This window comes from Colossoma macropomum, unplaced genomic scaffold (assembly GCF_904425465.1).
Source record: "Colossoma macropomum unplaced genomic scaffold, Colossoma_macropomum, whole genome shotgun sequence".
Lineage (NCBI taxonomy): Eukaryota > Metazoa > Chordata > Actinopteri > Characiformes > Serrasalmidae > Colossoma > Colossoma macropomum.
The window spans coordinates 31,302,633-31,320,151 of record NW_023494787.1 but is presented as its reverse complement, the minus strand read 5'-3'; the positions used below and the strand labels follow the sequence as shown (position 1 = coordinate 31,320,151).

General features: G+C 39.3%; 1 protein-coding gene across 1 annotated transcript in view; it reads left to right on the top strand.

Moving 5' to 3' along the window:
* Positions 1-7,564: 7,564 nt before the first annotated feature.
* The window catches only part of tmem170b (transmembrane protein 170B), a 32,889-nt gene continuing 22,934 nt past the window's right edge, over positions 7,565-17,519 (top strand). The window contains exon 1 of the mRNA XM_036566923.1: positions 7,565-7,915. Coding sequence (XP_036422816.1) covers positions 7,744-7,915 — 172 coding nt within the window. The 5' untranslated portion in view covers positions 7,565-7,743. The remainder of the gene's footprint in view (positions 7,916-17,519) is intronic.

Genomic DNA, 17,519 nt, shown 5'->3' with positions numbered 1-17,519 from the left:
TGACTGATACCAAACCACAGAGTAAACAATAGAAAATGGCAAAAGAAGTGGCTAAGTGTGTGTGTGTGTGTTTGTGTGTGCATATGTGTGTGTGTGTGTGTGTGTGTGTGTGTGTGTGTGTGTGTGTGTGTGTGTGCGTGTGTGTATTTTTGGGTGTAAATGTGTTTGTGTGGATTTGTGTATGTGTGTGTGTGTGGGGGGGGTGTATTGGTGTATGTGGGTTTGTGTGTGTGTATGTGTGTGTAAGAGTAAAAAATCCCCCCCTTTACTGCAGTAACAGCTTCTGCTCTTCTGGGAATGCTTTACACTAGATGTTGGAACATTGCTGTGAGGATTTGATTGCATTCAGCCTCAAGAACATTAATGAGGTCAGGTACTGATGTTGGATGTTCTAGATCACAAAGTCACTCCAACTCATCCCAAATATATTGGAATGAGCTCCACTGCAGAGAACACAGCACAACGCAACTGCTCCACAGCCCAGTGCTATATCCTCTAGCTGAAACTTGGCAATTCACAAGGGGACTTTAGGCTCATGTGCGACTGCTTCACAGCATCCCTTCTATTGACAATGCTTTTCTATTGAGATTGTACAAGCTTTGTGTACTATTGAATGCCCATGTCAGCAATGGGTGCATCTCAAATTTGCTAATTAGAAGATATATCTAGATACTTTTGGATACAGAGTGTGTTTTGCAACACTCAGCTTCGTGTTCTTCACTGTTCTAAAGAGTAAATGCGTAATATTGTTTTCTTCTCAAAATAAACTCCAAACCAACAAAGAGGGCATTGTCATTTTTATTAAATGCATTTTGAAAAGTTAGTTCTCAAACTTTTATTATCTTATTATTATTATTATTATTATTATTATTATTTATTATATTCAGAATAATAGGGCTGTCTTTTGTATCGTAATAAACAAAATTACACTTGTACTCTGGGATGTTTTGTATATGTGGGTCTATGTCAGTGATGTAAACCTACAGCTCCACCTTGTGGCTAAAGAAATGAACCACCATTCAGCTGTTCAGTGTTAGTGTATGGAAATTTCCATTTAAATATGTCCCCTTTGTGAAATGTATGATGCCTTAGAGTACCACTGTAAAGCAATCGGATCATATGTGTATAGCACAAAGTTTGTTTGTTTAAAAATTGTTTTTATTTGTTTAAAAAGTGTTTATTCATTTGTCTAAAATTCAGGCTGCTTCATTAAATCCAAGGTCACAGAATCTGAATGAGGGAGATGTGTGTAATATTCAAATAACTCTGCTGGGCTTTATGATAATTTCCTCCCCAACTTCAACTAGATCAAATTACCGTGGCCAAAATTGAATCAGTGATGAATATTTGATGCCAGTAATGGGTTCTTTTTCAGCCTAAATTAAAAGTATTTGAACCATCTCATCAAAATTACATGCAAATTTGAATCCAGCTTGGTGTTGATATTGATCTACCTTGATGTTGGTTCTTAGTTCTAGTTTGTATATCATGTTCAAAAGGACAGTGGCAGCATTGTACTCTTGACAATATGATATTATGGAGGAGAGATCAATCAGATTGTGTGTCCTTTGACTAAAATGAGCCTTCTACACCAGTCTGCACACAAACAGACTCATGAAGCTTCAAAGCTGCCGTGGACTTTGGGAAGCTCTTTTATCTGCCCGCTCTGGCCTACACACACCCTTCAGACATAAAGAATGAGTCGACCTTGCTCATGAATGGACCTTCAGGTCAACCCCTCCCCCCTCCCCCGCATGTCTGCTGTGCATCAATGCCCTTCTCCTCCCGCTCCGGGACCCAAAACACCTCTCAGTTCAGCCTACAGGTACCTCCATGGACCTGACCTGATCTGACGCCCTTTCACGTCCATACCCATCAGGTTTTTCACGTGATAGTATGGCTTTGTGGGTGTTTGACACAGCAGGGACAATGGGGCAAAAAGAATGGAGAAACTGGAGACCGTGGGGCCTGGTGTTGGGAAGTGATACTGCACGCAACGGAGAACACTCATGATTCAGAGCCTCAGGTGGTGCACTCAAATAATGAACCAGTGCAACTGTTTTACGTAGAAACTAAAATAAGTTAATATTAATTCAATTCAAGTTCAAATTAATTTGTATAGCACTTTTTACAGCGGCCATTGTCACAAAGTAGCTAGATTAGGAGTAGTTGAGTGTAGATTTGCATAGTTTTTGCATGTGGGTTTATTCATTAATGGCACACTGCTGTTATTTGATAGGCATTTTCTGTAAATAAGCGGAAATAGTTCTCACAAAGCAGCTTTACAGAAATCAAGGTCCAAGTCCGAAGTGAGCAGGCCAAGGGTGACAGTGGCAGGGAAAAACTCTCCCAGAGCTGGAGGAAGAAATTTTGAGAGGAACAAAGACTCAAAAAGGGAACCAATTCTCCTCTGGACGACACCGGATAGCAAAACAATATCAATAAGAATGAAGAATCAGATTTGACAAGTATTCAGGTGAAGATTTCTGCACAGCAGGAGGGTAAATGGACATGCAGGACGCTCCATGGTGGTCTGGAGGGCAAGTGAGTAGGAACACTCAATAATATTAATTGCAATTGTGTTTCATGTTGAGATAACAAACTTTGTATATCTTCTATATCTGAAATGGTAACATTACAAGAGAGAATAAAAGTGTTCTTGAACTTGAATGTGCTTTAATGTAGCCAACAAGATGGCAAGATTACAAAAAAAGATTTGATTACCATGTATATTAGTTAATTCATCAAGGGGATGTAAACAGAAAGAGTGCGTGCTGTTTTCAAATGATATAAAAAAATCTTAAATAAGGTTTTGATATGACACTGATCAAAGGACAACTCTATTTGATTGAATGGAAAGATATGGCATCATTATGCTGTTTTGTGGATGTGAGAGTTATAGAAGAATTTGAAGAGAAACTCTACAATGTTCCTTCATTAGGACTCATTGAGATGCATCACTAACGATGTGAAATGAAGTTGCCATAGGCCTGTTTCCTCTGCTTCCTGGCCTTATGTGTTTACTCAGCATGAGTAAGATATTTATTGAATTAGTTATTTATATGTAGATTGGTGTTGCATCCTCTGTACACAAATTAATGTTCAAAGCCTGTCAACCAACTGTACAGTTTACGTTTCTTAAATTATTACGAAATGCTTTCATATTCACTACCATAATTTAAGTTTTCTTTTAATAGTTATTAAGTAGTAGTTAACAGTTTGGAAATATGTCATTGTAAATCTACCTTATGGTTATATAAACACTGTAAACAAGTCAAAAATAGTAGATTAGGAGTAATTGACTGTAGATTTACATAGTTTGCATGTGGGTTTATTAATCAATTTTGCACTGCTGTTGTTTTGTGTATATTTACAGAAAAAATAAAAAAACAAAGAAAGCTACTGCACATTATTCTGCCAGTACTTTTTCGTTTTTCACACACACACACATATATATATATATATATATATATATATATATACACACACACACACATACACCGATCAGGCATAACGTTATGACCACCTCCTTCTTTCTGCGCTCATTGTCCATTTTATTAGCTCCACTTACTATTTAGGTGCACTTTGTAGTTCTACAATTACAGACTGTCCATCTGTTTCCCTGCATACTCTGCTAGCCCCCTTTTACCCTGTTCTTCAGTGGTCAGGACCCCCATGGACCCTCACAGAGCAGGTACTACTTGGGTGGTGGATCATTCTCAGCACTGCAGTAACACTGACGTGGTGGTGGTATGTTAGTGTGTGTTGCGCTGGTCTGAGTGGATCAGACACAGCAGTGCTGCTGGAGTTTTTAAACACCTCAGTGTCACTGCTAGACTGAGAATAGTCCACCAACCAAAAATATCCAGCCAACAGCGTCCTGTGGGCAGCGCCCTATGACCACTTATGAAGGGCTAGAGGATGACCAACACAAACTGTGCAGCAGCAGACGAGCTATCGTCCCTGACTTTACATCTACAATGTGGACTAACAAGGTAGGAGTGTCTAACAGAGTGGACAGTGAGTGGACACAGTGTTTAAAAACTCCAGCAGCATGGCTGTGTCTGATCCACTCAGACCAGCACAACACACATGAACACACCACCACCATGTCATTCATGTACCTGCTCTGTGAGGGTCCATGGGGGTCCTGACCACTTTTGTTCACATAAAGTGGTAAAGTTGATGAAGGCTAGCATTCTGCTAATTACTGCAGCTTCATTATTATCTCTTTTCTCTAAGGGCCCATATCATTAAGGATGAATTTTCCAAAATGAGAGTTTGATGTAGTATGTACACACTGTTAAAGTTCTGAAATGTACTATTCTGTCGATGTGGTCCATATGTAGAAACTTAAAAAAAAACTAAAAAAATAGCCCTTTTTAGTTCATTGTTTTTGTCATGTCACAAAAAGCAATACGTTTACATACATTGGCCAGATTTAGCCTGCAGCAGTTTATCTTTGTCCTTTCTCCTGTAATAGTCTTAAAGGCACAGTACCAAAACAATAAATAAATGATAATTCTAAAAGAAGCCAGAAAATGTATATGTAAAAATTAGTTATGATTGCTTTGGTACATAAAACTACACAAGCGCTACAAGTTTACCTCAGCAGGAAAAAAAACATACAAGAAAAATGTAGGATATGGACCCTTTAATATAGCACATTTCTATGCCACTTGTAGCCTACTAGCCTATTTCCAGTGAACTGTACACTGTCAAAATAAAGGGTACTGTATGGGTTCATTTTGTCCCCCAAGGTACAAATAATGTAAATGTATCCTCAAAAGTATATCACGATCCTTAAAGTCTCTTGACCATTTGCTAAATTCTGGGAAAGTCCTGCCTAGTTTGCTTGCCTACTGTTGCTCCATCTGTCAAATATTCAGTTGAGGCCAGGAAGAACCTGTAAAATTTCTGCTAACAAACTAAAAACCTCAGCAGCACAAAGGAACATTTAAAGCACCCAGAGCAGTACATTCATCATTATTTAAAATATGAACTGGCTTTACCAGAGGTTGAGTGCAGCTACTGGTTGTTAAAGCAACAGGTTTTCATGTCTAATAGGGAGGAGGTTTGAATGATGACATCTACCCCTTCAGACTAGCTAATGCTAAGCTAATCCTGGAGCTAGTCAGTACAGCATTATATGCTGAGGAGAACTCCTTGTCTTGTACACAAAGTCTTTTGGCAAACTTTAATGAAACAACACAACGGTAAACAGGTGAGTGCATTAATATTTATCTTTACACAGAATGTTTGATCACAAAAATCATATTACACAGTAATAATGAATCTGAGTGATTTATCAATGTATCAAGCAGTCAGAAGCTAAATTAGGAAAAGCTAACTTAGTTAGCTAACTCAACATTATTATATAACATTATCGCTACAAATTACATTACAATTAGTGTTAGCAAATACAGTGCCCAGAGCCAGTATGTCTGTTCACAGGTTTGACACTGAGCTGTAAGTGTGGTTTTATTCAAAACTTTCGCAGCTTCAGGAATGAAATATAAACATAAGCAGTGTGTCTGAATTACAAGTAGTGGTAGGCAAGATGGCAAAAATATTACAATACATTTTCACGGTACATGAAATCCAACACAGTATTTCATTTTTCTGTGATTTAATAAGTTGGAACAGATAAAATAGAAGTGACACATACAAAAATACTATAATAATAAAAAACCTACAACTACAATGATTTTTATTCAATGTTTTACAAACTGCACTGCACTAAATCCAATCACATGGGCCTAATTATACTCACTTTGTAATGAAACTTGTAGTTGGTCATCATATCAGCATCAACATATACTGGTTTTCCTGGCAACCAGCTATGCTGGTCTATGTTGGATTTTCTATCTGGGAAGTAAGAACTTTGGAGGAGGACATGAAGGCAGCATATGTTTTAAGGAGTTTTCCCAGAGCCAGTTTAAAGGGAGCCTGGCCCCTTCCTATTCCTCCTGTTATATGGAAAAAAGTGAGCACCCACAAGCAAGTCCTAAATGAAGAGATATGGAGCTAAATAGCTAAAAACGAAAAGTTAAAATAGTCTCTAATTGCTTGTCCAGGACATTGCTTTAATTTTAGAAAGTTGAAGAACGTATTTCACTAAAAAAACTTACCAGTATAGTTCATTTTTTCTATATTTTTTCTTTGGGCACTAGAACACTAGCATTACTGGTACTGAGGGCTAATTGACTGGCATTACTGCTACTGAGTGCTGATTAGTTGGCATTACTCCTACTGATTAGTTGGTGAGTTGATAAGCTAATTGGCTGAGTGAAGCAGTTCGTGCTCACTGACGTCATGAACATCACAGACAGCGAGCATATCGGTCCACTGGCTCGAGAAGGTCGGCACCCTATTGACTGTTTGCCACCGCTGGTCCAACCTCGGACCTCCCAGATAACTGTCCTGCATACAAGCTCTAACTAGTTTTTAATCTCCCCAAACAGATTTCAAATGCACACAGAGCTTTATATCAGAAAATAAACTGAGAGAAAAAAAAAACTAATTACTAGGCCTAATGTACAATGATTTTATAGAAAATACTGTTGCTGACACTGTACTAGATTAAAATTATTGACTAAACTAATTTACAAAGCATAACTAAAGAAAGGAAGGATGGAAAAATAAGTAAATTGGACTGTGAATGGAAAATGAGTGATGATAAGTGGAATTTTGCCTATTCTGCTTAACCACCGGTGGGCTGCCCAGAAAACGCTGAGCAAAATGCCAGTAGACCACCAGCTTTGCCATCAACGGGCCAACAGCGGCCCACTGTCCTCTTGCTATCAGGGATACACGAGGCACCATTAGAAACCCCTATAACTCAAGTTCAAAAGCGCTCAGTTAAAATGTTGCAGATAAATGCGTTCTTCTTTATAAAAAACGATGGTTTTGCTCAAAAGCTAACTCATTCATTTTGGACTCACTTGGGAGCGCCCTCTGTCATTGTCATTATGGAAGACATTAATAGCAATTCTCCTCGAAGGAAGTAGCGCTCAGAGACAGCTCTGATTGGCTAAGAGGCGCGTCAATCATGATTTTGCAACTGGTCAAGTATGTTCCCTAGCTAAAAGTACTACAGAAGTACTCTTGAAGGTACCACCCCAGTGATAGCACTTGCATCCAACAAAGTATGGTTAAGTACCCTTTATCTGAGAGTGTAGTTTCTAAACTCCAGTTCTTTACAGTGAAAAGTAAAATGACCGAAACAGGCCTTAAACATCCTGCTAAAGTCAAATGTCCTGCGGCTAGGCTAATCGCCTGAGAGCTCGGGATCGTCTCTGGCCGTACTGAATAGCTGGCAGTTGTGAGAGGCGCAGTTACGTGAGCTGAGTTGCTCTTCGGTTAAAAGTCATTTTCATTTTTCATTCATAAACCGCAGCTGTGTTTACCGCGTGCACTCGCCTTTAAGGGGAACGGCGCCTTTAAGCGTTATGTAGACAGAACCAGGCGATGTAGGGCGACCGTGCGTGCGCGTGTTTGCGTGTGCGCGCGCGCGCGCGTGTGTATGTGTGTGTGTGTGTGCGTGTGCAGAGCTCGCCTGCCTTGCTGTAGCCATGATGGCCCCCAAGCAGCCGCCGCTGCTCTCAGTTGTGGAGAAACGAAGCAGCGGCGCTTCCCTGCCCCGGCCAGAGAGCGTGAAGCCGAAGCAGAGGCACCGGTAAAGAAGAGGGGCGGAGGGGGGAGGGAAAGAAGAAGCCTCCTCATGCCACCCCGGTCTCCTCCATGCCTTCGCCCAAAGCCTCGTTCAGCCATTTGACAAAGAGGGGTGCGAACCCGGGCGGCGGCGGCGGCAGAGACAGAAACATGAGCAAGGATTACTCCGTTAATCTGTCCGTGCAGCAAGTGCTGAGCCTATGGGTGCAGGGCACCGTCCCAACGCTGCAGCACTTCACAGGTACGTGGCGTTAACTAACGGGGGAGCCTCCTCCCTCCATCCATCCTTTCACCAGTCCATCCATCCGTACATGCGTCCCTCCGGCTTGTTACAGTCGCTGCCGGTGTGACGGAGCATGGGCCGGCCTGTCAGAGCCCACCGGCTAGTCTAGTGTGAGCTACAGGACGGGATGGGCGACAAACCGGCTGCGAGCATCCATTTTTAAATGAATAAGCAGCAGCTGCACACCCACTGCCGCCTGCCTGCGCGGAATCAGTGGCTTTTATACGAAGCTTGTTCTACTTTCGCCGTTCCACCTTAAATGGTGCAGCAGTTACATTCTAGCACATGAGGCATTTAAGGTGGAACGGGAAAATTCGAACGAGAGCTGACGAATGGGAAGCCAACTTCAGCCTCATGGCTTTTATGTGGATAGGTACATCAGCTCAGATCAGCATCTCAGTAACAACGTGCTAGCCGCTGTTCTGGCCAAATGGACTGCTGCTCTGTGCCTGTATGGTCGAGCATGGCGTTAGTAATGACTTAGTCCTCAACGTGAATCGCCTGATCTCCTCACGGGTCGCTTCAGGAACCAGGGACACTCTTCATTGGATAAACGAGCATATTAAGCTAGAATTTGGTCTGATGTGTTGAAATAGATAACTAACACTGACAGATGTTGTCAAAGTTCTCAGCGTACAGTAGAAGGGTAGTTATGATATTTAGCCCATTGAAACAAGAATATGATGTTACACAGTTAGCCCAAATACATCAGCTAAGATGTTTAGTATCTGGAGCTCTCTTCTTTAGTTTGACACTGAAGGTTAATGTAATATAAGTCTATGTCAACTAAAAAGAACATAGACTGTGGAAACTTGTGTACATTGGATTTTTGGGTGAGCCATATGTTAATGTATGTGTAATGACAAACATTTTCAGGTTTGATCCTATTTTTGATTCTGAGGTGAAAGTTTGGTTAGGTTTTCAATATTTTATGACTCTCAATTCCACAGAGTTCTCATTATATGGTACATGGATTGGTTCGGCTCCTATAAATACAAATGTTCAAGTAGAACGTTTTCAATGCCTGTCACACCAACTCTAAAAAATAACCCCCCAAAAGCATCATGCCTAAAATTTAGATGGATTGGATTGTAAGTGAAACAATGACTTTGAAGTTAAAGCGTAAAATGTCAGCTACACTTAGCGTATGATTATATCTGTACTAGATGAACCTTATAAAATAACAGTGCCTTTTATACACAGTGCTCCCATTCCAGTGGATCATAAGTAGTTGGATAATGGGACCCTTAAATAGGGGCCTATTGTCCACTTATTTATGGACCCCTAAAATTGTGTTGTTTCCAGCCCAGCAGAGTAGTTGCATCATTTGTTCATGCACAACAGAGCTAGCAAATGTCTAAAGTTGATCTGAAATGTGGCATTTGGAATCTGCTGCTGTTGTCTTTCAACATGAGGACCAAAGAAATGTCAATGCCAATGAAGCATTCCAGCATGAGGCAGAATCAGAATAATGTGATCTAAGACACAGCCAAAATGTGAGACATGTCAAAGTGTACTGTTTGGTACTTTGTTAAGAAGCGAGATCACACTTGTGAGCTTAGTACTAGTAAACAGCCACAGTCAAGACATGAGTGGTGGATGACTGATGAGTACTTTCAGTCAACTTTCAGAACTGCTGAACAGATCAAAACAGTACCCATGATGTGGTCATAGATATGTCAGAGAGAGGTGACTGTAACAGAGGCCACATTACAGAGCTAAAAAGTGAAAAAAAAGCTTGTAGATTTCTGGAACTTAGTCTTGGACAGATGAGATAAAAATGTAAGCATCCTTGAGCACAGCAAAGGGACTATATGAATAAAAGTGATGATGATATAGTGATGATTAACTTGTACAAAAGTGAGGAAATGAGGAACATATGTGGAGGAAAAGGAAGTGCTCATGATGCATAGTAAAGCACTTTGTCTGTCAAACATGGTGGCATGGACATGTATGACTGATAGTGGAACTGCATTGTTTGTCTTTATTGATGATTTCTTTTTGAAATGAATTCTGTTGAATTCGGATAAATTCTGAACTTTACTGAAGCACCCAATCTAATTCCTGAAACCCCCTCGAAATTTAACCTGACAATTATTTTCAAACCCAGTGTGTCAAGAATATTGAGCCAAAATAACAAGAATTGTCAGTGATCCTCATCAATAATGGACTGTACTGTATATGCGGTTCAGTCACATCTTAGTCATTATTTTACAAACTTCAATTCCAAAGAAAGTTGGGACACTGTGAATGTTTTGTCATTTTTCCCTTATACAAATCTTCAGCTGCGTAACTGTACTGAGCCTTCGTATTGTGTGCTTTAAAGTGCACCACATGTTTTCAATGGGCAGGCCAGTCTAGCACCTGCACTCTCTGATTATGCAGACATGCTGTTGTAACACATGCAGAATGTGACTTGGATGTCCCTGAAATAGTCATAGTTTAGAAGGCAGCATATGTTGCTCCAAAACATGTATACATCTTTCAGCATTAATACTTTCCCAGAGAAGTTGGCGGCGTTTCTGAATGTTGTTGACACGTGGGCTCTGCTTTGCACAGTACAATCTTTACTTACATTTGTGAATGCAGTGATGAATGGTGTTTATTGACAAAGTTTTGTCCAAGTATTCCCAAGCCCATGTTGTGATATCCATCACTTAAGCATCCCGGTTTTTAATGCAGTGCCATCTGAGAGATCAAAGATCACAGGCTTTCAGGTGTGGTTTTCAGGCTTGCCCTTGACGCACAGAGATTTCTCCAGGTTGTCTGAATCTTTTGATGATGTTACGCACCGCTGAGGGGAAAATACCTAAAATACTTGATCCTAAAATCCTTAATCATTATGGAACAATGGGCCTCATTGACTAACTATTCTTAAGAAGGAATTTCTTCTTCAAATCCACTTACATAGTTTTCAAGAAGATTCTGAACATTTGTTTTTTGTGTGGGATTTGTTTGTTTAAAAACAGGTCAAAGTAGATTTACAAATCTGTTTTCTGTTTTTATTTGCATTTCACATACTCCCCCGACTGTTGAAGTTTTTAGACCATTGATATGTGTTACATTTTTAAAATTTTAGTCTCACATAATCACTGCACCAGTGATTTGTACCTAAAGACCCAGAAGCAGCACAGTGTTGATCTACAGTTAATACTGAAGCAGGTGGGTGGATGTTACTTCAGGACAAATGAAACAGTTGCAGTGGTGCATGTGAACAGGTTGCCGTTACAACACTCCAGACAACTACTGTTTTTTTGTCTTTTATTGTGTCAGCTGACTGAGGGAGATGGTCTAATAGCAGTAGACCTGATAGAGGGAGTTCCAAAATTATATTTGATGCAAGTGCCCGTGCATAGGGAATGATGAAACCCACAGTGGTGTTTCAGGCTAGTTAGTGTGTACAGAAGTGGTAGTTTCCTGACAGCTAGCTCTATGCTGAGATGATGAGGGAAGTAGCACTGTGGGTGAGGCTAAAATTGTTGACAGCAGCTTTCTGAACTCTTCAGGACCAGCCTGATATGAACCCTAGCCTACGGATATTTGGGCAGTCTTGGATGCATAGATATTCTAATGGCAGTCTTGGGTGCATAGATATTCTTAGGACAGTTCGTTTCCCCTGTAATTACAGTAAGTTAACCATTATTTTTGCAGAAAAGCTGTTTAGTATAACCAACTACTGATCATATTGTAAGATCTGATCAAATGTAAGAAATGCTAATATTGGTACTGATATCAGAAAATATGGATGATAATTATAGCATCAAATTATCATATGCCACCAGACAGAAGTGGTTACAGAACTCCTGTACTCTGGATGTATTTGAGCTGTAAAGCCGCATGGAGGGACATAGCACAATGTACAAACCACTGAGAAATGACAGGCCCCTGTTGAGGACTCAAAACAAATGACATTTCCTGTTTTTGCTCTGTGAAACAAGCTCACATAGCAAATTGACTTCCTTCTGTTTTGTCTTTTCTGCAAAGAAGTTCCGCTTCCAGAATGTGTTCTTAGAAACTTGGCTAGATTTCTTAATGCTTTTCAGGTTGTTCAGCTTAACCTTAGTGCTAATATGAAAACATTTGAAAGTGGTATTATACTGGCCATGGAGGAATGTTTTGAGAACTGCAGTAGACCTTTTTTCTCATAGTGAGGCTGTCAGTTGAGCAGCCCTCATGCAAGCCACAACTTTGCCGCAAGTGACCCACTCTGAGACAATGTTGCTGTTGTGGGAGCGCTTCACAGAGAAGAAAGTCTTAGTTTAGTTAGATAACTTTTGTCAAAAATTAGCACTGTCCAATAGTACTGGCTCTCATTTTTTCTCCTATTTGATCATACTTATGGCTTAGACCTTAAAAGTCATTCATTTGCCTATACTATTCAACTGTAATTATGTAATAATATAATTATTTATGTAGTTAGTAACATAATGAACTACATTTAATTTTACATTTATATTCTATACTGACAAGTTCAAGTCTGACTGTTTTTAGACTGGGCAATATGACAGTATTTATGGCTATCATGGTAAATGATGTCACAGTATGCTTTTCTGAGAATATTGTGGAGAACATGTTCGATCACAAAAAGCATAATTAATTTTGTTTAATTGAGTTTAGTGCAGTGGAGTATGTAAATATTGAATTAAACCATCGTACTGATTTTTGTTGACTGTTTTTGATGGTATTTCTAATGTTTTGGGTTATTGTCTGTTCCCAGCTGTCACTGGGTGGAAGGCAGGATACACACAACAGTAACTTTTCATCAAATTTAAATCATAATGAAATATCTGCTCTTCTATTTATGAACACAAATACGGGATCAGTTGTAAGGTTAGAATCTGCACTGCAGAATTTCTCAGTTTTTTTTAATGAGCTGGAGTTATAAATGGAGGTAGAAATAATGATTAAATTACTTAAAGGTGAGTAATAACTACTTTCATTTACATTTTCTCAAGTAAGATTCATTTTCGCCATTAAATAACAAGGTCCCTTTTTCTGTTTACGTTCCTTTTGTTACATTGCTGACAGCATCTGTGCTGCTGTGCGATTGGTCACAACTCTGATTTTTACTTTAGCATTTTATTTCAGATTGAAGAGTGAGTCAAAAGGAGAAGAATATTCCCAAACCTGACTTACTCTCCTGATAGATGCTGGATGTACTGAGTAGTTGTACTGCAGTTCTATAAGCAACTCAGTACTTAAGTAGATTTTGACCCAAGATTTTTGATTATTTCCAAAGTTCAAAGAACCTTCACATAATTTAAAGTTTCTATACTAATTTAAGCGTTCTTCCTAGAATTTTTACATTATGTGGAAACTCTTTAAACTTTAAAAAAGGTCTTTACACTTATTTTAGTTGCACAATGGTTCTCTAAAGAGCCTTCTTTATAGTACAAAAGTGGATTTTTTTCTCTGCTGCTACAAAGAAGCCTTTTTGGCACCTTTATTTTTAATTTTTGGAAAGGTACTTTTACTTCTACCTCAGTCATTATGTTTTTTTGGATTATCGAATACACAATTTACACTAAATAATTTATTATTACTAATAATCAAGATTAACAGTTATTCCATCGAGAAATGTAGTTCCTTTTGAGCAGGGGTGTCCAGTCTTATCGGCAGTAGGCCGGTGTAAAACCTGTAGCCTCACCGGCCCTTTGCGGAAAAGATTGGACACCCCTGCTTTAGAGTATTAATGTTGCCAAGAAACCAAGGACTGCTTAAAGAGGTCAAGAAGGTTGTATATGAGTATAGTTAATTCATGTATTTTCTAACTTTCTGTTGTATAAAGTGAACATATCATAAGATAGCAGTGTTGCAAAGTTCGAAAAAAATAAAAACCTTATCAAATACCACCGCAACAGCAATGCTAATTAGCACTTCTATGCAATTTCCAATCTTATAATAGCACCAAGCTAATGGTGTTGTACATCCCTTTTCTCATGCTGGGGCTGATTCTCAAATGGCTCCCTTCTCCCTTTGCAGTGCACTACACTCCTGCAGCCAAACAGTTCATAATATGTCTTAACAAATAGCCATTTAGGATTCAGCCACATGTGTAGATCTCCGAACTGGACAAATAGTGCACTATTCAAGTGTAGAAGCGAGAATTTCATAACTTACACAGAGCACTATATAGGAAGAAGGGAGCCATTTGAGATTCAGCTTCAGTTTGATGCTATTTAAGGCATCTTAACTAAAGGACTAAAACACAGACAGTTGTAGCTTGTAACACATTCAAGTGACATTCTTTACTTTTTTGATATTACAGCTTTACAGTGAATCGTATACTAAGTACTTGGATTTAAAACCTGTGATATTAATTGAGGAGTTGTTTAGCTTGTTAGCTATCCTTTAGCTTGTGAGCTGGCAGATAATCATAGTTCTAGTTGTCAGCACACAGTTTAAACAAAGCTGGGTTCTTATTTTATCAGTGCACGCCGAATTACAGTCGATTATTCCATTAACAGCACAAGGATTTGTAGTGACTTGGTTGTTGTGAGGTGATCTTAGATGTGCGTATATTGAGTATTATGCAACAGCTTTGAACTAGGCTCAGTTAATCAGGTTGTCCCTTTTATAAAGGTTTAGTTATAATACTTCAGTATGGCTTTAGGCTACTTCACTCGCCTCCACAATTAACAACATGCTTTTGTTATTACTGGCAATAACTGTGCTTTCTAGAGGTTAAGTTGTCTGGCTAACTGAGAAATGGTGCTCTGTGAAATGCTGTCAGACACACTTTACTGATATCAGCAAAGTGGTACAAGTGTAAGAGTGACGTGGAGATTGAAAGGGCTAGCTCAGCACTTCTTTCTGTGTTTGTGGAGGTATGCCTTTATTTATTTATTACCTGGCATTCCAACTACACTTCATCCTGCATTCAGAGGAGGCAGAGACGTGCGTGTAAGTCAGCGTTTCTTTGACTAGATCATTTATTTCCATTGTTTAGATGTTGTTACAGCCCTTGCCCTGAGGGACTGGTCACAATGTGTGCCACTATTCAGTGTGAATATAGGCCAGTGCTGTAGCATGTTATGAGCACGCCGCACGCACAAACACACAAAGACAGGGCTTATCGTCTCACATGTGAAAAGGCTTTGTTGACTTTGCAAGAGCCCATGTTGTTTACAGATGGCATTCATGGACATGTAAAATGTGCCCCTGCCCAAAAGTTTTCCTGACAGACAACTGCAGTGTAAGTCCCATGCTGATAGACTAATTAAAAACAGGGAAACTTAGCTAGACAGAAGATAAGTCATTTCCTGTAATTGCGTGTATCTTCTGTAGCTGCCTGACAGTCTGCCAACTGAAATAACAGCAGACACAGTGTAGGTAAAGCTAAAGGTTTTATTAAGGATGTCCAGGTCCAGTTTTTTGCCCCCTGAACTGATCAAAGTACTTTAATGTTGTATATTAGCCAAAAAGGATATGATAATTGTATTTTCAAGGTCAGATCTGCAAATTAATGATAAAAAATTGACTTGTTTTTGTGTGTGCATAAAGTGGCACTCTGGATTTTTTACAGTTTAATAGTGTGTCTAATATTGATTTACCATCTGATTTCATTAACAGATCTGATTTGGCTACAGTTTACTTTTTTATGTTGCAGAAAAGTTACATACCCTCATATATACTCTTAACGGATATCCTTTGGATGCTTTGTGGGCTTTTTGTATATGAAATAACCAGATTTCTGTAGAGTTTTAAATATAAAATGATTTCATATTGCTCTAAAACACTCACTTTTAAATATGCTTTTACTGCTAAATCTGTTTTTAACCAGATCGTGCCACATGACCGATAAAGCAGAACATTTCTGTAAAGGTTTTATTTTAACTCCAGTCAAAACTCTGACATAAGAAACGTCACAGAGGTGTTTTCATGTTTCTGGTGGTATGCTGCTCACAGCAAGGAAAAGTAAAAAGAAAAAAGTGCTGCTCAATCACATTTCACATGCCACTGTCCAGATCAATGTTGGCTAGCTCACATACAGTGGAAACATTGCAGCTGCAGATATTACAAGTTTTCGTCTCCACTTCAAAATAGTTCCACATTGCAGACGTCTGTTACCTTCTGAAAACGCTCCTCACTGCCATGAGTTGAGGTTAATATCTGTTCATTGTGTCTCTACGTCAGAGTGGCAAAGAGAAACAAAGCACTGGAACTGGATCAAGCTTAATATATCCCGTACCTGATCCATTGAAATGTGCCTAATCAGATCAGGACACCCCTAGTTTTAAGCTCTCTATAATATAAGTAATATCTAAGTACAGAACACTTCAGTAAATCGTGTGGTTTGAAAAGCCTTGCTAGCTTTTCGGTAAACAGTGATCATCAAATTACAAATTCAGATTTTCCCAAAAGTCGATCAGACAAGACTTTTAGTGTCTGAAGTTTGCTTCTTTAGTTTTGGACCGAAGCCACAAGCCTGATATAGCTAAAAAGTAATGGAAGTTTATGCCTTGCCAATTAGCATCATGCTTTAATCATCATACACTTGTTGTTCAAGCAACACTCCAGCTACCTCCTAGCTACCTATAGCAAAATCTCATTTTGTTGACATAGCTTGAAGGTGGGAGGAATTTTTCAAAAACTGGACTTTTGGCTTAGCTAATAGCAAATATCTAATGTTACTTCTAGGAAGCTAGAAAACACAGTTGAAAGAGCCCCCCAAAAAATCCAGCCCAAAGCCATTGTAGTTTTTCAAAAGCTCTTCCCACCATCAAGATACATTATTGGAAGTTGGGTTTCCTAGACTGGCTGAATTGTCCCTTTACATAATCACAGACTTGTTTAAGTGGTTTCTAACACTGTAACACATACTATTATTTACAAAGATCAACCCAAGAATGTTGCATACATTTTTGCATATGTTGCTAAAACAAAGTAGCTTGTACTCTTAACTTTATCTGTATATTTGTCCATTTTTTTTTAAGTTGTGTAAATTTGACTTTTTTGCCAAACTGTCAGTTTAAAGGCTCATTAACTCAGACTTTCTCATTTCTATTAGTGAGTTTACTACCTAAATCTCCTAAAGTTCCTAAAGGTTATTTAGGAGCTATTAAAAGAACCATAACAGCATAGCAGTGATAACAATAATAGGCAAAAACCTTCATATGTGATGGCAGGTGTACATCCTTTTTTTAATTCACCAAAGAAGTGAAGCTGATGGTCAGAGACCTGCTGGTTTAATATCTCTGCCCCACAGCTGCATACTGCGATAATCCCCAAAAATTTCGGCAAGTTTAATGCTCAGAGATCCCTTTAGTCTGATGTCTGCTGTCTAACTACACTGTCTTTGTCTTTGAGAGGTGAGAGGAGGTGGAGGCAGGAGACAGAAGGTTCACCACTCATATGCCTTACGTGTCTGACATGTGAATAGGAGGTGCGTGCAGAGAGGTTTGTGAGGACAGTTCGCTCTGTATTCCAGGGTGTGCCAGTGGCAGGTTGGCGCTGGCGGATTATCAAGCATTAGCGCTGGCCCTGAAACACTCCTGCTCGCGGCCATGTGGGCCAGCAGCACCTGCGCCCCAGTGCACTACAGTAGCACTCCACCTCAGAA